The sequence below is a fragment of the Felis catus genome, chromosome X (genome assembly GCF_018350175.1).
Source record: "Felis catus isolate Fca126 chromosome X, F.catus_Fca126_mat1.0, whole genome shotgun sequence".
NCBI lineage: Eukaryota > Metazoa > Chordata > Mammalia > Carnivora > Felidae > Felis > Felis catus.
Genome location: NC_058386.1, coordinates 20131254 through 20156699, shown reverse-complemented (window position 1 = coordinate 20156699; position 25446 = coordinate 20131254). Strand labels below are relative to the sequence as shown.

Below are 25446 nucleotides of genomic sequence, written 5' to 3'. Positions count from 1 at the left end.
TCTGAATACACTACCAGCTGTTCAAAGCAGGCCACTTTTATTTTTTGAGAATATTGTATATATTCTTCAGTTATCATTTGACACTTTGAACATCTGTGTTAGTGCATGTGGATTAACTTCATTCTCTTCATGACTGCATATGGTAAAGTCTGCATACCACAGTTTATCCAACTGATGTCATTGATATTTGAGTTGTTCCTGGTTTCTGTGCTCTTTTACTAATGTGATGGACATCCATTATCTTGGTAGGTCTAATTACAAAGCTTTTCTCTTTGTTGGTCTAAAATCTTCCTCCAAACTTCCACTTACTGGTCCTGAAAATGGTTGCCATCTTTCTCCTGAGTCTTCTCTTGAACGTAAACATTGCTGATCACTTTTACCATTCTTCCTATGGTTTAGATCCCTTCGCTGTCTTCAGACTGTGGTCCACTTTGTATTGTCTAAATTGTAGCGATGGAACTAAACGCTCTGAGCTGTGGTTTCATCTGATGGAGAGGGTGGGATTGTCTAATTTAATTAGGTCCATGATATGACTCTGCTCTATCACATTGTACTGAGGATAGTCAGTTACAGCTTTACATTTAGAGTTCATGGATCGTTGGAGCATTTGATAAAAGCCGTGGACTTCCCACCATCTAGCCTTACCCCCGGAATGCATTAACACAATTATTGCTACAATTGCAAGTGGTTCATGGATCCCTGGTACTTCTCTTTATGATTAGACTTACTGATTACTTTGCCAAAGCCATAGGTTCTCTCATTGTCTACCGGTTCTGTTACATCCTCGGACATTAAACTGGAAATGTCAAGTTTTGGCATCATTTGGTGAGTCTGCTGCCTCCCAGTGTGTAGCACTTTCTTATTTGCAAGTGGTACTTTTTAACAATTCAGGATCAGCCTCTGGCTAACTAGTCTAGTTTGGAAGTCTGGCTTCTAGTCGTTTTCCATTCTTCATGATTCCGCACAGATTACGGAAAGCAGTTAAGCAACCTTATATGTGAAGCCTCTCAGGATCCCAGAATGTGATCTTGAGATGAAATGACTTGAACTTAGTGACAATATCTAGTTTTTCTTTCTTTTTTTTTTTTTCCTTAGCCATCTTGGATTTAAGTTTCTTCGTCATTGTGTTTGATCTTCAGATTGGACAGAATAAAACATTGTTAGCCGAGAATGGAAATAAAATAGAAGACTATTTGTCTTTGCTAATATTACATTAACCACCCCATCCGGGAGGGGCTTCACTTTTGCGTCTACTTCTTTTTACTTTAACCTCCAAGATGCCACTTAATTTAATACCTGGCAGTTTGCTAAGTCACAGTTCATCCTGAGGCGTTAGCCTTGTTCACAGTATTCTTACAGCTCCATCTCACCCTTTGTAATACTTGTTTTATGTGCCTGTGTTGTTTTTTTTTTTTCGGTTTTTTTTTTGGCCATCTGTTGTAAGTGGTTTTTTAACATCTGAATTCCAGAAAGCTCTCTGTGCAGCACATCAGATTTTTTAGATACTTTCCCCTTTTCTTCCCCTCATCAGTGTGTTTTGCAATTATGCAGTCAGCATTATGCTTTTGAGAGCCTCCAAGCCTTCTTGAGCTTCTTTACACAGTTTCCGATCTTGGAATTGGTCCTAATTTTCCTTTAAAACACTTGAAATCTGCCTGTCCAATATGTGCAGTGTTCCCCTTCCTTTTTCCATCTCCAAGTGACATGGCTGCTTTTGGGAAAGCTTCCTTCTCTTTGCATCTTACCAGTCAGGTTTTACTGGGGAGGATTAGGTCCCGAGTAAGTTTGACTCATTACTCCTCTCGTTTCTAAAAGACTGAATTTTTACACAGACCAAAAACACACCATCAGATGCATTGACTTAAGCTGACAGACACTTCCACAGATGTCCACTGGTGAGTAATAATAGCTAATAACTGCTATTATTTGTTGTACACTGCCACATGACAGGCACCGTAGTAAGTCTTTTTCACTTGGATTATCACGCTTATCTCCTACCTTAGGGTTATGAGGCATAGGTGCTATTGTTATTTCAATGATACAGATGAGGAAACGGCTGTAAGGATGTTGAGTTACTTGCCCAAGATCCCACAGCTTGTTGAATGTGAGTCGGATATTTTCTAAATTGGATTCTTAGTTGTCATACCGGGCTGCTTGACGTGGTGCTTAATTACAGTGCTAGACCGGATTCTGTTACTTCAAAACCTGTGTAGCTCTCAGGCCACTGGCTGTGCACAGTAGGCACTTAAATACTTAATTTGAGGTTTATGTTTCTTGTTGATTTCCAGGGTATTGCCTTTTAGTCTTGCACATATGAGAAAGATGAGAAAAATGGGCGAGGTACACTATTAGGCAATTCATAGTAGAAATGAATGGAAAATGAAAAGATACGTATTTTTACTAAGCAAATATATTTTTGATGGTTTTAGGAGACCCATTTTTTTTAATGGCAAGATTCTTCTTGTTTATAAATATGATACATTAAAAACAAAGAATGCAAAGATGTTTGTGAAGTTTTAGAGACAATCACTATTAACACAGCAAACGTACACAAAATCTTCTTTAATTGGGATACCAGTTTACTATTGCTTTTTAAAAACTGAATATATTGTGAACATCATTGCATATTGATAAATACTCCGTGAAAATGGCTTTACAGGTTTCCATTGTTTCTCATAAGAGATTGAGGCTCGTTTCATTTTCTTTATTCTTCTATATGTGAAGTGAAAGTAGTAGAGAATGCGAGTTCATCTCATATTTTTATCATATTATTACTCTCTTTATTGAAATTACTTGTTTACCATTATTCATTATTTGCTGTGATTTCTTCCACACTTAATATTTTGCTAGGAAGAATTGGGTTGGATGCCCAGTCATTTGTGATCCATATGATTGATTCTTTAAGAACCATTATATTATCTTTTCTTTGAGAAGGGTCATTAGGCTAATTCATTAAATATGTTAAGTGTTCTAAGAATTGAGTTTGTCATTTAAAGAGTTTTCTAAAGACTAAAGGAAGCTGTGCTGTAACCTATTGGAAATTGATCTTCGGAGCAAGACTGTCCTGGTTCAAGGTTCAGATCCCAGCTCTCCTGGTTTTAGTCATGTAAACAATTTGGGCAAGTCACTTAAGATTCTAAGCCTCAGTTTTTTCATCAGGAAAACAGGGATGATTATTAGTCTCTCGCAGGAGGAATAATTTAGCTTGAGATGTTGCACATAAGGCCCCCAGTGAAGTAATGATGTCCGTTTGTTCTCTTTTATGTAGTAAGACCAGGAATTCTCTGCTGGCCTGGTTAAATCCACCAAAGGACCCCTTCTCAGAATAATGATTTTAAATCCATAAAATTAACTGCTTGGGATCACAAAGGAAGCCAATCCTATTGAAATGCAGTTAACAAAATACTTAAAAACACATTTGCGGTGCTTTCTGTTTCAAACTTTTTGGACCAAGGTGGGGCGTGAATGAGAAAACTAGGGAGGAGGAAGGAAAAAGGAGAGGAAGGAAAGAAAGCTCCTAAACATTTATGTGTAGTTCTGGCTCCCTCCCACACAGCCACGCTGGGTTCCCTGTACACTCCTAGACATCTCCGCCTCAGCATCCTCCCACCAGTATAGATTGATCACCAGTGAAGTGGAATGCCTCTCCAGAGTCCCTTAGTGATCCTGCTCTCACGAGCGCCTCAAGTCTAAATCCTCAGATCAGTTCGAGTCATCGCCTTTGCTCCCTGTCTCTACTTCACATCAGTCATGCTCTTCTGCCCATCTTCTGTCTACAATAGCTGATTTTCCCCTTGAAGTTGAAGATTCTTGTCTCATTCTTGTCACTAGGATACAAGCTTTTTCTTCACGGATTCCAGCTTCCTACCTCTTCCATGAGGTAACCCGTGAGTGTTTTGGGCCAGTTTGGTGTATGTTCCATGTCCTAAGTTCCACAGAACTCCCATATTACACCCTCATTCCCAACTGTCAACTGCCTTGTTTATTTACTTATTGGCAACTGTTATCTATTTTCATTTCCCCAGACACAGATTCTAAGTTCTTTGAGGAAAGAGACCCCATCTTAACATTTTTATGTCCCTATAGAACTTAGCACAGTACTTAAAAGTGCTTAATAAGATCTTGATAATCATCACAATGAGGTAGTTCCAGCTCCAAGAAAAAGAACAAAAAAGTTGGGGCACCAGGTGGCTCAGTTGGTTGAGCATCTCACTTTGGCTCAGGTCATGATCTCATGTTTGTGAGCTCAAGCCCTGCATTGGGCTCTCTGCTGTCAGCGCAGAGCCCTCTTTGGATCCTCTGTCTGTCTGTCTCTCTGCCCCTTGCCCTCTCTCTCTCAGAAATAAATAAATGTTTTTTTTAAAAAAAAGGAAAAAAACTTGACCTTTCCTTGTCAACTGGGTTATGATTGTAGGAGTTGATGATATCAAACCAATTCTTTATATCAAAAACTTGAGAATTTTGTATATATTTAAATTTTTACTAACTCACTAACTTGATTGCCCAAGTTTTTCAGTCATGGCTGTTCTTACAGTGTTCCTCGTGGTTAAGAAAACCATGGCCATGATTTCCTCTACTGTGAAACCTCTGTTTGTCCTCATAGCCACCACTTGTATCCCAGGGCCTGACATACAGTAGATGAATGATTAGTACATTTTGTTAGAGGAATGTAGCCTTGTGCCTGGAAAATAAATATTTACATTAAAAGGCTTGGGGATGTGCATAGATTATTATGAAAACAAATATGATAAAACTTTGCTTAAAAAATAGTATGTGATCTTAACAGGAGAAACAGTTTTAGCAAAAAGTAAGCCTCAAATCATACACTAATCATCTTAGTTGGCTTTGATATCTTGTTTGCCATTGATGTTCTTTCTTTTGGTTAAATTCTTTTACTTGTATTCTTAGGTTAAGACATCCGAATTTTATAGATACTCCCGACAGCTGCGCTATGAAGTTGACCAAGCACTGAATTACTTTCAGAACATTCACCAGCAGCCTTTGTTGGACATGAAGTCAAGCCGCATCCGTTCTGCCAAACCCCAAACTACAGTATTCCGAGGCATGATTGGACATAGCATGGTTAACAGTAAAATTCTTCTCTTAAAGAAACCAAGAGTCTGGTGGGAACTGGAGGGCCCACAAGTTCCTCTGCGCCCGGATTGCCTTGCTATCGTCAATAACTTTGTGTTCTTGTTGGGCGGGGAAGAACTGGGCCCAGATGGCGAATTCCATGCTTCTTCCAAAGTGTTCAGGTATGACCCCAGGCAAAACTCTTGGCTCCGGATGGCAGACATGTCTGTGCCACGTTCAGAGTTTGCAGTTGGTGTCATTGGAAAGTTTATTTACGCTGTGGCAGGCAGAACCAGAGATGAGACTTTCTATTCAACTGAGAGGTATGACATCACCAATGATAAATGGGAATTTGTGGATCCTTATCCAGTTAACAAATACGGACATGAAGGGACAGTGCTCAATAACAAGTTGTTCATCACCGGTGGAATCACCTCGTCTTCCACCTCCAAACAGGTGTGTGTGTTTGACCCCAGTAAAGAAGGGACCATAGAACAGCGGACCAGGAGAACTCAAGTGGTTACCAACTGTTGGGAGAATAAGAGCAAAATGAATTACGCAAGATGCTTTCACAAGATGATTTCTTACAACGGCAAGCTTTATGTCTTCGGTGGCGTCTGTGTGATCTTGAGAGCCTCTTTTGAGTCTCAGGGATGCCCTTCCACAGAAGTGTACAACCCAGAGACTGATCAGTGGACCATTTTGGCATCCATGCCAATTGGCAGAAGTGGTCATGGTGTGACTGTGCTGGACAAACAGATAATGGTTCTCGGAGGCCTTTGCTACAATGGTCATTACAGCGATTCCATTCTCACTTTTGATCCAGAAGAAAACAAGTGGAAGGAAGACGAGTACCCGCGGATGCCCTGCAAGCTAGATGGTTTACAAGTATGCAACCTGCATTTTCCGGAATATATACTGGACGAGGTCAGACGTTGCAACTAATGACATCTTTCTCCCTTTAAATAAGCCAAACAAAAAATTTGTTTGTGACAGAGTAGTTAATTAAAAAACATAAAGAAAAACCTCACCAGTTTTACTATCAAAGCCATTGGTCTAATATCGTAAAAAATTCTTCATTCTGTGCTAGCATCCTTTTTTTTTTTTCTTTTTAGTGGCCTCAAACTCATGCAATAAGTTAATTCGAAGCGCTAGCTCTTGAAACTACTTCCAGAAGCAGTTTAATAGAGTGATCCACTTATCTGGGAAGTTGATTTTATGCTTTAAACATTTCTTTCAGATGTCAGCGTAGGAGTCATGCCTCTTCTAAGAGAAGACCTGATAAGTGTCACTGGATGTAATTTCGGTTCCTATCTCAATCTGAAATCTTTTGGAACATTTATTTCAGTGTATTTCAGTCTGTTTGACCTTTTGGTTTTATTATTTACGTTAAAACTCTTGACCTTTTTGCATGGCTTTTTGCTGAAAATGCAAAAATATAAATTTTCTACAAAGTTAACTTTTTTATATTCAAAACACTATTTCTAAGCTGCCTTCTCTTCTCTGCATTGTGTTAGCGAAAGCATACCCATACTTGCGTACATCTTAGGAACGTACAAGGCACATCTCCTTTTATGCGTGGTTAGGATTCTATATTTTTAAGCTAGTGCACTTGCACACACGGTTTGCCATACTTGTTGAATTTTAGATGTAACGTCTTTTCATGTACTAACATTTTTAGAAAGTTAAAATAACTGGAGTCCTCATTTGGTATCAAAGTAGCCTATCTTCAGTCCATACTGATTCAGTAATATTTGAGCTCCTTGTATTCCTGAAACATGTATGGATTTCTGAAAACTAACATTTTGTATTTTATTTTCAAAAGTAAACGTTTAGTGTTCCTTATCAACGTATGTCTTCTTTTTGAAAATGTTTTTCTTTGCAGTCTGTTTAACGTTACCCTGTTTTTAGTGAGAATCGGAGTGGTATATGCAGTCCTGGCCCTGCAGCGTGCAAGCACTTTTAAAGAGAATTTAGGTAATACCAGACTCCTAAATAAAGGCCCCCTAAAAGTAAGTGCAACTCCCGTTCTTTACATTCAAGAAGGCTGCTGCATCTGTTGTTGAATGGAAAGTAGCATCTCGTGGAAAATTTGAGTTCATTTTTGACTTAGAGGTAAGAAATAGAATTACAGTCTTACTGGTTATATCTACTTGTTTATTTAGTACAAAATATTTAGTGGCACTGGGGATGTAAGCCCTCAGCCTTTGTTTTATTTACTGAAAGCTACTAGCATGAAGGATAGTAACCTCAAAATTCAGAATGCATCAAAGTTAACTGTTTAAAAGCATTTATAAAAGTGTTGTAGGATTAGCTGTGCACCTTTCAAGTCTTTCAACTCGAAGGAAAATCATGTAGTTGACAAAATTAAGCAAGAATAACCAGGGAGTGGATCATTCAAATTGATGCCATTTTCTCTTGAGTAGAGTCTATATCTGATACAGACTAGATCTACACTGGCAAAACTTGCCAGAGCTTAGGATATTGGTGCAATATTGCAATGCCTTCTTCTATGGCTGTTGTATAAATTTTCTAGTTTCACTTTTTTGGTTTTGTTTTTTGTTTTTTATTTTTTGTTTTCGTTTTTTTTGTTTTTTGTTTTTTTTTTGTTTTTTGTTTTTTTTTTTGCTGCTGCCACCACTGAACACAAAATGGAAGAGTGAAGTCATGATCTTGTTTCCCATGGTAATATGGGTAAAAGTCTTTTTCTACCTTTTAAAAATCATTTTTAATCATTTTATTTTTGAAAACTAGGAATTAGAGTAGCCATTTAATTCTTTTTCTAATATATTAGTTGGTTTAGTGCTTTGTGTGCTTTCTTGCTTTAAAGAAAATAATGATAATGTCTTCATTATTTTCCTCATTGTTGTCTTTTGCTGGAAAAGACCGAGACAGGGTACCCCTATCAGGCTTTTACACTTTTACACACCAGTGGTGGTTCTTGTTAATTGCTTAGATATGACTTCATAGTCCTAGTTAGTGTAAGATCTGGGCAAACTGTTGACTATTCTTGGTCTATCATTCTAAAGACACAAGACCAAGATCACAGTTCGTGTTTTGGAAAATTTGTGAAATCCTAACTTGAACTAACTGTGGGTTCAGCTTCACACGTGAGTCATGTCTGACCTGATGTTAGCTGTAGTCAGTTTTGAGCTTTAAGAATAGTTGGTATTGCTTGGGTTCTGAATGTATGAGAAAATTCATCCGTTTATATGTAGTGCTAATATAGGTTATTTTAAATCCACGATTAACCTACATTCCCTTTTAAAATTACGGTTTCATTGCTGAAAGAGATTTATTTTTGTTATACTAAACTATGGAAAATTTTTCCATAGAATTTTTTTCACGTTTATTTTTTGTGTGCTTCATTTGGAACCATTTTTTGTTTAGATACATTGTATGTGCTCAAGGTAGTGGTTTTTAAAAATTCAGTAAGAGATTGGAAACTACAGTGTAACTGTTGTGATCTTTGTGTGTTAATTTTCACTTTACATTTTAAACACCAGACTTGACAAAAATAGCTGATCTTCAGTAATTGCATCTTAATTAGAAATGTTTGTTCTGTTCCCTATCTTTGACCTTGAATTTCAGTTTTGACTTTAATCTGCTTAAAGAAAATCCTTGCACTACAGCCATTTCACAAAATTCAAGATTCTCACTTTGAAGGTTTTGTATTGGAAGAAGTACTACTGGTTTTTATAAAAGCAAAGCGTAATTAATAGAATTACTAGCTTTTCTTGAGACAACATTCTCTGTGTCCTCATTGCTCTGCTCTGTGTGTGCGTGTTACTCTAATTTGTGAAATATTGACTGAGCCCTTCACTTATCTTTTCTAAAGCAGCACCTTTGGACACCTCATTCTGGGAAGCCTGCTCGAGTCATAGTAAAGGACACACACATTTGTGTGGGGAGAAGTGGTAAAAATGGAGAGTTTTGTCTTAATTACATGAAACTAAGCTTTAAAATATTTTATAACAAATTATTTGAGCTGCATAACCTAAACATGTCAAACGTTCAGTGGGACTATTTTTATATATGTATATGTGGTTGTAGGTCATAACATTTCAGTTTATAATATAAATCGATATTTCAGTTTATAAGCTATCTCTCAGAAAAGACTAGCTCTTTTGAGAATACATAATTTAAAGTTTTAGACTGAAGTAAAACACAACATAGATAATAGTGTAAATTAGCTGTAACTGAGGGCTATATGGCAGTAAAACTGCCAGTGCCATTTTTCTTGTTTGCCTACTATACGTTTTTGATTTTTTTTTTTGTACTCAACATTTTTAGGGATCATACGTTTATTCAATCAGATTAGAGTTGGTTTGGGAATAAATATCTTCTAAAAGAGATTTATCTTCAAAATGAAAGTCCTGAGAAATTAGTTTATCGAGAGTTTATAAAGTCAAATATTCAATAGACACAGACCAGAATAGGTAAGCTCATGCAGTCCTACCCTTGCAGTACATACACCCGTGTGACTTCACTGGTACACGGGCGACGCTGAGAGAATGCCCTCAGCGTGGTTTGTTCCCCCTTCATAATCTGGGATTTTCTTTTTTTACATCTTTGGGAACAGCTACATTAAAAACCTTATTAATCAGTATATCAGTAAGGGTTAGGTGTTTGCTTTCTGAAGGAATGTTCCAGTGAGATAGTCGGAGAGGTTATTTTCTACCTAACTTGTATATGCCCTGTACCTCTTGGGCATACTTTGTCTATAGAAAAATATTTTGACCTTTAGGTACATTTTGGGCCAGTAGTCAAATAATCCTAAGGCCGATTTAAAAATCTTAGAATAATTTAAGGTTTGCCTTTTATACCTGTTTTGAAAGCCTTTACATTTTTGTCAGGTAATTTTTCCCAAGCCGTGAATATAATCTATTCAAACATGTTTATGCTATCCATTCTGTTTTTAAATTGAAAAAAAATGTTAAAAGTGTTTATGAAGAAAAGTTTAAATAAAATATTTTTAATCTTTAAAATCTATTTATTTCTTATTATTTGCTATCTTTATGCAACCCATCACTTTCCAAGTCACTCATGACCTGATTAACAGCATACATTTTGTTTCCCTTCGGCGTGCCAAGGAAGTACCATAAAGACGTGATTTCTCCCACTGCTGTCAGTCACAGATTCAAATGAGTGCATTAGAGTGAAATTATTTACACTTACATGCAATGGAAATTTTATAACGAAGCCAAGTAATTAAAGTTCCACTAACACAGAGTTTTGCAGAATGGAAATACGGAATTGAGAAAGAGCATTTACAAGCCATAAGCCTTAGTGTGGTGATTTTTCGGTTTCCTTTAGCATTTATTTCTGAACTTAGTGGCGAGGCAGAAATGAAGCTGCTGCGTCACAAGCGCTTGGATATCCATAGGCTCCTCCTCTGTGCCTTCTTTAAAATGGACGCCTGAGAAAGGATTCCCTGGGCCCTGGCCTCAAGCCACCTTCCCAGCCTCTTTCTGTCGCTTCGCCCACTTCATTCTGTTGTGATCTTTGTTAGTTTCCAGCTTCTGATTACCTGCCTCCTTTCCCCTTCCCTGCTTGCAAAATCCACTTTCCACCCCAACTCCAATGCTCTCCTCCCTTCCTGAAACCTGTGTTCTCTCTTCCATTGAATTAATTGCCTCTTCAACACTCAGCATATTTGTAGCTCTTGATTTCATTTTGCATAATAGGTGGGTATAATTCTCCACGACTACATCATAGTTCCCTTGGATGAAAGGACCTTCTTGTTTTCCTCTTTGTACCCTCATATCAAGCGTGGTACTTTTTGTGCACAAGTAGGCACTGAGCTAGATGTTGCAGCACGTAACACATTCCGTAAGTTACAGGCAGATGCTATAGGCGTTCAGAAGAGGAAGATAGAGTTCCCCACGGTTTTGTCTGCTTCTCAGTCTACACATTCCCTGCCCGATTGCACCACACCTGTGGCTCCCGCAGCTTTTATTCTGAGTTCTGACGCCTGTCAAATCTGTGTACGTCTCAACCCAGAGTTCCAACCGTCTCCTTAACGTCTCGCACGTGTTTTATCGGAATTTCAAACCGAACAAGTGCTAGCCTGAATATATTCTCTCCTTCCCAAATACTTGCCCCTCATCCCGAGTTCCCTCTGTTATGTGGCTGGACCATTGTTGAAGTTGGAAACCTGGGAGTGGTCTACCACTGCCTCTCTCCCCTGCCCCCTCCCCCCCACCATCTTGGTTCATCTAGCCCTCACAAAATTTCACCTCTCAGCTGCCCCTCTCCGTCTGTACTGCCCTTGTTCAGATCCTCATTATTCTTGCTGGCCTCCTGTAGCTTGCTTTCTGATCTACCTCCGCAGTCCGTTTTTTACACTGCTGCCAGAGGGATCTTTCAGAAGGTAAATCATCCTGAGGTTCAACAGCCTTTCATAATCTCCCTTCACTCTGAGAGTAAGAGCCAAACTCCCTAGCTAGCCTGCCACACAGAGCCCTTCATCTCTTGCTACCTTTGTACCTGTTCCGTCTCTTATACCCCATACTCTAGCTAGGCAAACTACTTGGAGCTCCCTGAATATACCATGTTTTCTCCAGCCTCTTGGCCTTTGCACATGCTCCTCCCCTCTTCCTTGCCCGGCTAAGCCTTCCTTGGTCTTCAAGAACCAGCCTGGACATCATGGCCTTTGTCAAGTCTTCTTTGACACCTTGGGCCGGGTTAACTGTGCCGTTGGTCTTACCACAACACCTTGCGGATGCCTGCATGCCGCCACCTCTGACGCTCGGTTATAACTCTTCTCCGACGTGCCCTTAACTGTACTCCTTGAGGGCAAATACTGTGTCTTTATTTACCAAGAGCCTTACTTAAGCCAGGCACATGGGAAGTCCTCCTTAAAGAAACACAGAACCCAGAAACTTGGAAGGTTACCAATGAAATGCTCCCGGTGAGGACGGGCAGCTGTATTAGCTTGATTGTCCACAGAAATTGACCTCACTGAGGGATTTCCCTCCATTCGTTTCCACTACCACCATTCCCATGTCTAGAAGGTTGATGCATCCAGCTGTCATAGTTGTGAACATACTTCTTCCCCTAACATCTCCGTATTTCCTATCCAGGCAGAAAATTTCAAGTAAAACACACCGAAGGGTATTTTGAAGATTGGCAATCCCTTGAAGTGTGGGGGGGAAAAAGTTCATTGGTCACAGTGTTGAGAAAACACTACCTATTTTCTTTCCTAGAGAATCTCAACAAACAGCATATTAAAAGGCTCTGGAGAAGTCCTGATGTTGACTCCTTTTGATTTTGTTTAGCTTAATGTAAATCAAATGTTGACCATAGAGCTTTTTTTTTCTTGGAATGTAGATGATCCTTGAATGCTAAGGAATAAGCGGAAGAAAACAAGTACGGAGGACCACTAATCCAGGTGCTCTGGTCTGCACAGTTGGACTTTCTCCTGCAGATCCCGTTAGTTTCCAGGCTGAAGACACTTTGCCAAGGTGACATTACCCTGGGGATTTCATGTCCCAAGGAGGGTCCCACTTTCTCCCTCAAGGAGAAGGATGAATTTGTATAATTCGTACAACTTGTGTGGTTTACAGAGCAGGACTTTCCAGAGTGGCCAGTTAAGGAGCTCAGCCGATCCTCTCCCTTAAAAGCAATGGTAAAGTTAAGCAAACTTGTCCAAAAAATGTAGACTCTGGAAATTGACCAAAGGCATACAACAAATCAGAGAAGCATTTATTCAAGATGTGCTGAACCTCTAAGAACAGTGGGAGCCTGGGATGTTTCAGCCAGGGGCTGTTCCCATCTCAGCTCCCCTTCCCCCAGCCATGTGGCACAGAGGTTCTACCAGGCCCTCAGAGGGGCCTGCCTTTATTTGGTATGGACAATCCCATGTCATTGTTGCCAACTCTGCAGCTAGCCTGGGGTCTCAGTAGGGATTGGTTTTGAAGAGTGGCAGAGAGACCAGCCAGAAATTTAACAGACCTTGGCAATGAGACAGCCTACTTTATCCCTGGTGGTCCAGAGAAGGCTGTGTTCACGGACAAGGCTGTGTGCACCTAACGGGAGACTGAAGAGGGCCCTAGCGAGCTACTGGTCCCCGAATGGATGTGAAACCTTGCAAACCCAAAACAAAAGCTGGAATAGGGTTGGAAACTACTCAGAGTTTGAGTGCATTCCCCAGGCCACACACAAATTCATTAGCAAAAGATGGGAGCCTTACTGGCTCAAGGTGTTGAAGTGTGTAGCTTCTGCTTAACCGCTGGCTGACCACTAAACTATGCAAACTCGGGCAGTGCCTGGGAATCCAGGCTTAAAAATAAAAAATTTAAAAACCCAAACTGAGCACACATAAATCAATGGCCATACACCGGAGGGGAGGGGAAAGGGTGGGGAAAAGACCACAGAATTCGTCGAGGCAAATCACAAAACACACTACAAACCAAAAAATAGCAAAAACACCACACACAGTCCAGAGTTGCTACGATACATTATCTAAAATGTCAAGTTTCCAACAAAAAATTATGGGACATGCAAAGAAACAGGAAAGTGTGACCCGGGAAGATAAGGAGCCAATAGAAAACTATCCCCAAGGGATCAGAGTGTTAATGGAAATCAGTATAATTATAGTTTTGTATCCCGTATTTCACGTAAAATTGTATTAGAAATAATTTCACCAGTCATTGAAATTTCTTTGAAATTAATATTTTTAGTGATTGTTTAGTGTTCCATAATATAGTTATACCATAATTGATCTAAACATGCCTCTGTTGTGAGACGTAACTACATTTTTAAACTTCTTTACACACACACGCACACACGCACACACTGTCCAAATTTAGGATTATTTCCTTAATATAATTTCCTAAAGATGAAGTTTTAAAATGAACCATTTAAAGTCCCTGGCAAATATTACTAGAATAAGCTCCAGGAAAATTATACAATATTATACCCACATCAGCAGTGAATATGAGTTTCTTTATTACACCTTGACACCTTGTACTTTAATAAAGAGGAATAAGCAATGTAATAGGTGAACACTGTAGTTTAATTTCAGCTTCTTTGATTATTGTGATTGTCGAGTAATTTTTCACATCTATTTGCTATGTATGTCCTATGACCTTTTTCAATGTCATTTTTTTCACTGGCATTTTGAGATTTTATTATGGATTTGGAAGAATTCCTCATCAACTATGCCTTGCCACACTTGGGCATATTATTCCAAATGATGACTAGGTATCTTTAATTACTGGGGCAATTTAAAAAACTGTACAAATTTCATTAAATGTGAAAAGCAAAACAGAATTTAGAGAAAAGAGATGGGAATTGTACTGATGGAGCAAAATGATTAAGAATCGAATGTATCTGAGAGATAGCAGCTGATAAAGTTAGTGAGAGGCATGGTGTACATTACAGATTTTTAAAAACCCATTCAAAAGTTAACAAATACCATTCTTAGATCTGGAGTATGAGAGGTTTCTCTGTCATGGAAACATACATTCAGACTTTTACTGAATACCTGCAGTGTGTGCTGGTAGGAGTGGAGTTAGGTGGGAGTGAAAACAAGATCCGCTCTGCTCTCAGTCTGATGGGGAAATAATTAAAAATCACTTAAGGCAAGAAAAGGTGCTAAATAGAGGGAAAAGCAGGCTGCTAACGGAGCTCAAAATTACAATTACTATTGATGAGAATCAGGAAAAGGTTTATGGAGGAACTGGCATTTCTACTTCATTATGGAGATTAAGATTTCTCTAGGTGGGAATATAAAAAAGGGTTCTCAAGAAAGGATGTGCAAAAAAAAGTACAGGAGGTCACATGAGGCAGGAGGTTCTGACCCAGGCATGCACCCAAATCAAATCTATCAGTCTTCAAGTGGATTCTAGTACTGGTAGGAATAAACATAAAACAGCGCCTACAATAGTTGCTGTGAATGAACAAAAAAATGGCTGAAGACTCGTTTTAACTCAGTAACAAAATGTTTGACTCTGAGAATTTAAAAAACCCTGACTGGGTGCCTGGCTGGCTCAGTGGGTTAAGCGTGTGACTTCACCTTAGGTCATGCTCTCACAGTTAGTGGGTTCGAGCCCTGCGCCGACAGCTCAGAGCCTGGAGCCTACAGCCTGCTTCCGATGCCGTGTCTCCCTCTCTCTGTGCCTCTCTCTGCCCCTCCCCCGCTCGCACTCTGTCTCTTGAAAATAAATACATGTTAAAAACGTTTTTTTTACAACACCGACCATGGAAGATTTAGACCCCATAAAAATAACACAATAAAACTGTCAATAGCAAAACTTTATACATTTGTAGCCTTAAGTTGGGGTCCCTGGAAGCTGACTTCTAGAGGAGAATCAGAGTATAAGTAATTAAGAGGTCATTTCAGAAAGCATCAGTAGGGTGGGGGAATTAAGACAGATGAGGATGAGCCAGTAAAGGGTACATCATCAAGCAGCTTTCGACCAGAGGTAACTGGCTTCTATACCGCCCCCCCGCCCCGCCCCCACACCCCAGGGAACTAGGAAAAAACCATGTAGAACATAGCTAAGAGTCATCCCCCCCAGAGGACATGGAAGCTGGGGTGTTTACCCTCCAACTTACCTCTGTCATTGGCTGAGGATTGTCCCCGGGGCACATCAGCTCCCCAGCACTTCTGGCCTGGCTGGGGTGTCGGGCTCCAAGAACGCCCGCAGGTGGGGGGTCGCAGGTGTTTGCACTCAGAAGCCAACCACTGTTCCTGTGTACTGAAGGGTGGGTGCCAAGGGGGCCTGGGGGGGGTATCACTACTACCTGCTACATTTGTGAGCGATTCAAAACACTTGGAAGAACCACATTTTCTTGGGGCGCCCGGGTGGCTCAGTGGGTGAAGCATCCCGACTCTTGACTTTGGCTCAGGTCATGATCTCCGGTAGGAGAGTTGGGAGCCCCTCTTAGGTCTCCACACTCACAGCCTGCTTGGGATTCTCTCTCTCCCTCTCTGTCCTTCCCCAGCTTGCACCCGTTCTCTCTCTCTCTCTCTCTCAAAATAAATACAGAAACTTAAAAAACTCACATTTTCTTAAAAAAATTTTTTTAATGTTTATTTTTGAGAGGGAGAGAGAGAGAGAGAGCAAGTGGGGGAGGGGCAGAGAGAGAGGGAGACACAGAATCCGAAGCAGGTTCCAGGTTCCGAGCTGTCAGCACAGAGCCCGACGTGAGCCTCGAACCCACAAACCATGAGATCATGACCTGAGCCGAAGTGGGACGCTCAACCGACTGAGCCACCCAGGCGCCCCAAAACTCACATTTTCTTGACAAAATTTAGGCCCACAAAATTCACAACATGGGAAACTGGCAGACCTAATTGCCACAGAAGTAAACTCACTTGAAAGAGGTTAAAATGTAAAAATTTTGATTTAGACAAGTTTTCAAACAAATCACAGTGACATTTTTATGAATAAGAATTTTCCAGATGAAAATAATTTCATTAACATAAAAGCAAATAAAAAAACACTAGAAATGTTTTATCTGCATTAGGTAGAAAATTGATATTAAGGAATTAAAGTGATTTGAGATTGCTTGGGAAAAGATGTTCTTCATAAAATTTCTTCAATGTTGGCGCGATTCTGATTAGAATGTTTGTACTAACAAACATGGAGTCACGGTGTCCTCGGGCTCGAAACAAGCGGAGGATCGAAACATCCTGTTCTTGAGTTGCTAGAGGCCAAAAACTGAAGAGGATTTGTGCCAGGGGAAATTGCACGGGTAAATGCAGAGTGGAAAAGCATATGGAATGCTTTGGGAATGATGAATTCCTTACTGACAGAGCTATGGGAGCAGATGTGAAGCAAAAAAAAAAAAATTATATTCATGAATATTCTGTAGATCTGCAGATTTCTTTGTTGAAGGAGAAGAGAAAAATTGGATCTACAGTCCATCAGTAAACTCCTCACAGCTTTCCATTAAAACATCCCATGTCCTCATAGAAAAATAATAAAAATCCATTAAAATAATGAGAGTTTGACAGACAACATAATATAAAATTGTGAACGGCCTTGAAAATAATTGTAAGGCAAATAGAGTTTGAGAAAAAGGGACACATACTTCACCGAATGGAGCACTCGGGCTTCCTTTCATGAAAGAGAGCAACTGGGGATAGATTAAAACAAACAAAAAGGTACATTGTTCTTGCTACACCTATTGTGTCCTGACGCAGAAATTGGGGCCTTTACTCGCCAGAAGACTGCGCATTCATAGCTCTTGATCCCAAGGAACTATACTGTCAGGCAGGAAGTCTTGTTCCTGAGTTTTGCCCCTTGTCTGGAAACCCCTCTGTGTCCTCTGCCCACCTCGAGTCCCCATCCTCTCTGTCCCCTCTTGTCCCCCAGTCCTCCACAACCTCCAGTCTACCCACTGCATTTTTATATTTTTACATTGAAACAGAACAACCTTGGGGAATTTTTTTGTTATTTATTTTTTTAACGTTCATCTGTTTTTGAAAGAGTCAGAGTGTGAGCGGGGGAGGGGAAGACACACACACACACACACACACACACACAGAATCTGAAGCAGGTTCTGGGCTCCGAGCTGTCAGCACAGAGCTCAACGCGGGGCTTGAACTCAGGAACCTCGAGATCATGACCTGAGCCAAAGTTGGACGCCCCACCGACTGAGCCAGGCACCCCGAAACAGAACAACCTGGTTAATCAACTAGGTAGGAAGTAAGGGCAGACTGGCCGTGGCATAAAACGTATCCTCCCCCATTACTCACTCACTGTAGGTGACCACAGACATAGGAAGAACCGTTTCGCTTACTGTCATTGGGTTCCAGTACCACAGACGGAGACAATAAGAGGAAGGTGATAACCACAGGAGAACAAGGAGGTACAAAAAGGGAAGGCCTGTTAGAAGCTGGAACGTGGATAGGAGGCCATGCCCATCAACTAACCCACTTTGCAGCTGCAGATATCAAGGGGTTGGAAACTCTACCCAAACGCATACAAGCGGGGACTAAAGGCAACCCGCACATTCTATTGACACACTAAGTCTGGAAGGGTCTTAGATCTACAACCAAAGACAATGGGATAAAAGAAACAGTTGGAAGACTCAAAGAAAGGAAATACTTGTGGAAAATTATTGGCTTTCAGAGACAGGAGAAAAAATCAAACTATTTGGCCTCTTCAAAAGATCGCAGATAACCATAACTTCTGTGCATGAGAAGCAAAAGGTCATAGGTAGACGAAGAGCAAAAGTTGACAAGGTAGTTGACTCAAAGAAGACTGTAAGAAAATTCGTAAGGCATCAACAAAATTAAAAGCCATATACAGTCAGTAAGGAATAGAAAGGCTGATGTGAAAAACATCCTTGAGATACTTTCCCAGAATGCAGGTGAAAATGACAGAGACATTCCGTTCTTCACCACACGCTTCGTGAGCACCTACTAGGTGCCAGTTACATCCAGGTACTGGACCCAAAGACCCTCACGTTCTTTGTCATCAGAGTGGGAGAGGCAGCATTTGAACACAAATTAACATATAACTGCAAATTATGGTGGTTGCCACAACTAAAAACTGGCACTATGAAGATTGCCTGGGAGAAGCTAGTTCTGATTGGGGGGTTAGGGAGTGTCTCTCTAAAGAAGGAGTAGATTAAAAAAAAAAAGAAGGAGTAGATAGCTGGAGATACAAAGGATGAGTAAGAGAGGACGAAACAATAGAAAATGGGCAGGGGTCTGTAGCCTTGCAGCAGAAAAGCATGTGGGGCAGCAGAGAGACTGAAAGGGGACCGGGGCACCTGGCTGAGGAGAGGAAGGCGGGGAATGTGGTGCAAGGTGTGGCCGACAAATACGAGGGCCACATCACACAAGGCCACCGAGGCTGGGTGAGAAGCCTGTATTTTACTCCAAGGGAAAAGGGAAATCATCGAAGGGCTCTAAGTAGGTGGCGGATGTGATTTATGTTTTCAGAGGTCCTCTGGTCCCTAGAAAGGGGGCAGCATAAAATCGGAAAGCTCACCGAAGCAGGCAGGGCCATGTAAAGGGTGATGGCAACTTGGACGACGGTGGTGGCTGACACCGCAGGCAGAGAAGAGAATGGCATTGGGACACGCTCTGGAGATTACAGCTGGCAGAACCTGGCAGTGAATTGGTCATACGAGGTAACGGAGAAGAGATGGCGCCCAAACGACTCCTGGGTCCCTCTTGAACACAGGGCGTGTGATGATGCTCTTAGCTCTGGTGGGAAAGACAGGAGAGCGGTTGGGGAAGGGGTAGCAGGAGTGCAGGTCCCGGCCCATCAGGGCTCAGAAGTCTGTGAGGTGTTCAAGAGTGAAGAAGTCAAAAATGTCACCAGATATGCCAATCTAGATGAAACGGAGAAGGAAGTTTCAGGACTCTCCAGGACTAGAGAGATACATCGGCCAACCATCTGCCGTGACAGATAGTACTTAATCGTTTTGACTCCGCGTCCCTTTTCCTTATGGAAATATTCAAAGAGGTAGGCAAAATAGTACGCTGAATCTTTACCCATCACAGTACAAATAATATTTTGCCATAAGAATGCTAAGTGTCCTGAAGAGAATGAGAAAGATTCCAATTCCCACCGACTGCTCCAGCCTGAGCTTCCTCCTCTGAAAAATGAGAATATTTCAGCCCACCTCAGGGAGTTCTGGTGACAATAAAAGAGATGAATGATGTCAACGGTGTGTGGTAACCAATGTTAAACATTAATATTGTAAAAAAAAAAAACCATTAATATTGTTATTGTTGAGTGGGCAATATTGATCCAAAGTGCATCAAAGTTCGTGAGTGGAAGCTCAGGGGAGAGTATTGAGATCAGGGAGCTCTTACGGAGAGAAGAACGAACAAAACAGAAGCTGCGGACACAACTCTGGCAAGTTTGGGGTTCTCTGAGAGGTGAAGGGAGCCGAGGACACGGCAGGAATGTGACGGAGTAAAATTAAGGTTCCAATGAAGTGTGAATTGTGCACGTAAGACTCAGGCGATGGGCAACGGAGTCCCCAGTTTATGGTCATGAAACTTCACATGAAAATGTAGTAAGAAGTAGTCAGAGCCTGACATGATCTGGTCCGGTGAGGAGTTGGGAAGGTTTTCCCCGTAAAGAAAGACCCCGTGAGTAGCCAGGAAACAAACGGATTATGAATAAAAGGGTTACCGAGTCCCGTGCTCTGGAGCACAGCCTCTGCAACTTTAAGGCGCACACAACCCCCACCCCGCACCCCCCCCCCCAGCCCCCACCACCGGGGGCGTCGTGAACGTGCTGTTCCGCCGCAGCGGGGCCAGGACCTCCCGGAGGCTCTGCATTTCCAGCAAGCCCCTAGGCCGGGCCTCTGGGCTGAGCAGCGGGGGTTCCTGGGATCGCCCGCGCGGTCGGTGGCTCCTCGCGCTGACCGCTCAAGTGTGTCGCTGAGAAGTCGTGTGCCGCTGCCAGAAGGACAGTGGGCCGGGCGACGGGCAGACACTCATTCCCTAAGCGGCCGGGCCGGGGGCGGCCGGTGCCTCGTAGGCCCTTCCAGGGCCTCAGGGCCCAGGAGGCTGGGAGGAAGCCCTCCGGAGATCAATACCGGCACCCACGTCCCCGCCCCCGGGAACTCAACGTTCGGAGATGGGGAGAGATGGTAGAGACGGGGAACACAGACCATCGCCCACAGACAGGTGCTCACCGCTCCTAGCCAAGAGACGCAGTAACGAAAGCTCGCAGTAACGAAAGCTCGTCGGGGAACCCAGGTTTTCCTAAGCTTGGGGAAGATCTCTCTCTCTCTCTCTCTCTGTCTGTGCAGACTGAAAGAGCTCCCTGCACTTCGGGGAAAATCACCTACCCACGCACAGACACAGTTGGCAACAATCTGTAACCACAACTTGTAACTACAAAAAGCCCCACAACCACTGAGGCGGGAGGAAACCGTCGTTCGCTGAGGGCTCAGCCCGTGTTCTGCACGCTACTCGCGGCTCTACTGAATTCTCTCCCCTAAACCTCACGGCTTCCAACCAAGCCGCGCGCGGTGCCCGCCGTGACGTCGACTGGCCTCGGGAACCCTGAGCGAGTCTGGCGGGAGCCCTGTGCGCTCCAGCCGCCTCCGCTGTCCTCCAGCCCTTGCCGGAGCAGACGGGCGCCTCTGGGCTCCCCGAGGCCCAGTCACCCTGGACGAGAGCGTGTCTTCCCGTCTCGCCGCGGAACCGCTCGGTCGGTTGTCTCTCTGCCGCGTGCGTGCCCTCGGGTCGGTGGCGGAGGCCGACAGGCCGGAGTGAGATGACTGGCCAGAGGCTGAGGCCCCTACGGTTAGAAGCCCTGGCAGAACGAAAAGTGCAAAGGGCCCAAGGCGGGGAGGCCTAGGACTTGCCCCGCTTTACACACGATGGGGGCAAGGACTGCAGAGGTCAAGTAACTTGCCCAGAGTCACACATCCAGAGCTCTCCACCGCTAGGCTAGAAGGCAACAAAGTCAGTTTGATGTCAGGCTTCTCTGCAACATCAGTCTTCGGAAGAAAATGGACCAACAGCTAGGGTTTTTAGAGAACAGGGTTATACCGGAGGATTCCTACGCGCGGCCAAATGGTCTTGCGCAGTAATGGCTGGCAAATACTAAGCACACGCTGGCAGGCACTCTTCTAAGTGCTTTGTATATATTGACTCAATTCACTCCACCAACCCCCGTCATTTTACAGAGGAGAGAGCTGAGAGTTTAGGTAACTTATCTAAGAGCCAGGATGGGGCCCAGGCACTCGGGGCGTCTGCGCCCCTGCTATGAACTGCTCTTCCCTACTGCCAGGGTTCAAATGTGTATCATCAACACCCACTTCCTGAAAAAATTTAATACACACCATAATAACAAGAGATTAAAAAATAGTTCAAACCTGAGAAAATTGTGTGAAAATGAGTTTTTAAAAGTCTAAATGATTACTCTGTATCAAAATCTAACATTTTAGTAACAAAGACAAGAGGGAGGAGAGTAAGAGTGAGCTCAACTTGGCCAAATCAGGAGGAATGAAAAGATGACCATTTTGGGGCACCTGGGGGGCTCAGTCAGTTAAACGTCCAAGTCGTCATTTCGGTTCAGGTCATGATGTCACGGGGGTGATGTGGACCTCTGTGCTGGGTGCGGAGCCTGCTTAAGATTCTCTTTCCCTCTCCCTCCCCCTCTACTCATCCCCCGAGCACACACTGCCATTTTGCTTAAAAAATACTGATAATTTAAGAAATATAGGCCACAGAATGCTTTTTCAAACTGTTGTCCCATGTCAATATTTTATTTAGCAGTTTTCCAAATACAGCTGGTGCCATAAACTCCTCTAAAGGAAAACAATAAAGTTTTTGTCTTTTTTAAAGGGTAGATGGTAAGGGTTTTTTTTTGTTTTTTTTTTTTGTTTTTTTTTTTTTGTTAATATGGACTCACAGATTTACCCTTATGTCATGTGTTTCAAACCACTGCAATTATGTTTACTGATGCTCTAATTATCCCAACTGGGCAGGGGGTACTTTGAGTCCTTTTGCCATGTCTTCGTGTCTCTGATAGATTTATTGCCATCAGAACGTCTTGTATGTGTTCTTCCCCAGACCCACAGAATGCTTAAAGCCCATACCTACCAGTCCTAAAAGGAGTGTATGTGCCTTCCAAAGCAATGAAGTAGATATAAACAAAGAAAATACTCATGAGAGAGAAACAAATCATAAAACAAAGGAAATGGCAAAGAAGCATTTAAAAACAGCATAGAAGAAGATGAAACGTAATATACTAAATATATTCATTATAATGATAAATATCAATGGAACCTACTTTTATATTTAAAAATAAAATTTCCCACACTGGATTTTTAAAAATCAGTTCTATGTTAATTTAAAAAATCACACAACTGCACAAAAAAGATCAGTGTAAGAGAATGGGAAAAAATACAAGAAGCAGACACAAATAAAGGAAAACAAAGGATCAAAATACTTAAATTAGTAGAATTTGAGACAAAAAACTAAGCAAAATGGTATGAAATGTATACAATCAAAATATGAAGGACAGAGATTCACTCACGGATAAAAATCAATGTCTTATTTAAAAGCTTCCTGGAAAAAAGACATGTATATGTACTAGACAATATGACTTTTTTCCTAGTGCCCATGGGACACTTACAAAACTTGAATATATATGTGCACTAACAGTGGCACTTAACCGGGGTTCAACTGCTGAAGAATACGCGCAGGTCCCAAAATGACAAAGCCTACAAAGGTACAGTTTATTACAGGGAAAAGACATGCTATGGCAAAAGCCTGAACGTCAGAATATACATCACAGCCTATGGCTCACAGTAGGGGTCTGCCGCAGCCAGGTGCAGGTTCCTAATGTCCCCTTTCTGTAAGGGCCAGGCCAGATGTCTCCTGGGTTGGGAACCACTGACGTGTGCACAGAACCCTTCAGACCCAGGCAGACTAAAATGAAGTATCTGCTGACGTTGTGTATTCTATGCTGGTCACCGAGGCACATTCTGGCTGCAGAACGAGCAGAGCCCTGGGGTGGGGGCTGGGGAGGATCACTCCCAGACCAGGTGCAAGTCTTCAATCTCATTGTTATTAATAAACAATGCCGACGAGCTGTGTCAGACTGCTCTGAAACTCTTTGGACTCATGGTTACAGAGACACTCTACATCATGGTTTCGTGCTTTGACCAGGAGTCGTGTCAAGCAGGAGCTTTAATTTAAGCAAACAGCTCAGGTTAATTACAGAACTGCTGTGATTAACCTTTACAGCACAGTAGCAAAATACTAAATGTATCTCAATAATTTGGAACATGCTGAAACCATACAAACCCTATTTTTGGGCCATAATTCAAAAAATGAATAAATGTGATGAATACCAAGTAATCAAAATGCTGATTAAAACCAGGTACTTTTCAAAGAATGCAAGTCTGATGGAAATTAATAAGAATGTTGATATCGAGGGTCAGCAAGGATCTAGGGGAACTAGGCCTCTTCAATCACTGCTCCTGGAAACATACATTAGTAGAACTTTCCCTGGTATGTCATGGTAATCTGTATCTTAAAAAGGTACATTCTCTTGACCCAGAAGTCACATATTTGGCATTTCATCCTGAGCAAATAATTGAGGATATGGGCACACTTGGATGTTTATCACAGCGCAGTGGATAATAGCAGAATATTGGCAACGATCAAAACCTCCAGAAAAATGGGCCTGCTTCAGTAAGTTATATCCATGTATCATTCAAAATAATTTTGTAGAGGTCTATTTGTGGCAGGCTATGTTAGATGCATGTGTAAATTCCTTTGTATCTTTTCTATACTAACAGAACCCAGATACTATTCACGGGAGCAAAGTTCACTGCTCCAGGCACAAAATCATGAAAATTCAGTCCCCACCTTCCCAGCTTCCCTCTTACCTGGCAGTGACCATGTGATACGTTTCTGGTCAATGAAATGTAAGGAGAAGTCTACTACGGGCTTTGAGAAAGTTTTTTTTTTGCTTTCCTAATGAAAGAGAAAGATGATGTTGATGCCAAAAATCATCTACTGCAGACTTTATATTAAGTGAGATTAAGTAGCTATTTGTTAAGTAAGAGTTGGTTGGATTTTCTGTTATTTGGAGCCCCAAGTGTCCCTCGCTGGGGTGGACATTATGATGTTCTTCCCCAGATCCCCCTTGGGGACTTCCAGATTCTGAGAGTGCTGCAGGCTGACAATCGTCATCTGTCTGGTGTCTCTAGGAATTGCATGCAGTAGAAGTTGGCTGCCTTGCCTTCCCAGGGACAGCCCACATCAAACTCCACAGGAGTAAGAAGGCCCAGCCTTCTTTCTTCAGTTTGGGATAAGGCTGCAGGGCCCCTTCCAGATTCAGAGCTGAAGCCTTGGGACTGATAACTGCATCATTGCCTAACGTCCCTCCGAACCGACTTAACTCCTTCCCTGGTGGCGTTGATCTTAAAAATACTCCTTAATAAACTTCCTGCACTCAAGTCTCTGTCTCAGAGTCTGTTTCCTGCACCCAGAGCATCAGTGACACATTTATTTACATAAACAGTTGTTCAAAATATGTTGCTAAATGACAACAGGTTAGAAAGCACTATGCATGGTGTTTTCTTATTATACAAATCATAACATCTGCATAGGAAAATTTTCTGCAAAGGAAAACACTAATATTTTAAGAGTAGGACTTGTGTTTGCAACAATATGCTGGCTAGATGTTTGGAGAAACTTCCTTCTAGTTCAGAAAACAGTAAATGCCAAAGAAAGGAGTTTTAATATTTCAGTCTGTAGAGTAGTGGTGGGAAAGTAAAGGAATTCCTGGGAGGGGGGTGGGGCAGAAATGATAGGAAAGCACAAATCCACAAGACCTACAGATCATATTTTCTCTGGAAGCATCTGCTGATTCGTGGTAGTCTAGAGCCAGGTTCTGACAAGCTATCACTGTGGGGGAT

General features: G+C 42.0%; 1 protein-coding gene across 2 annotated transcripts in view; it reads left to right on the top strand.

Annotated features, from left to right (window-relative positions):
* KLHL15 (kelch like family member 15) overlaps positions 1 to 10065 on the top strand; it is a 35927-nt gene extending 25862 nt beyond the window's left edge. For both annotated transcript variants that reach the window (XM_045050493.1, XM_011291634.4), the window contains one exon: positions 4909 to 10065. In XM_045050493.1, coding sequence (XP_044906428.1) covers positions 4909 to 6018 — 1110 coding nt within the window. In that variant the 3' untranslated portion in view covers positions 6019 to 10065. The remainder of the gene's footprint in view (positions 1 to 4908) is intronic.
* Positions 10066 to 25446: the final 15381 nt, after the last annotated feature.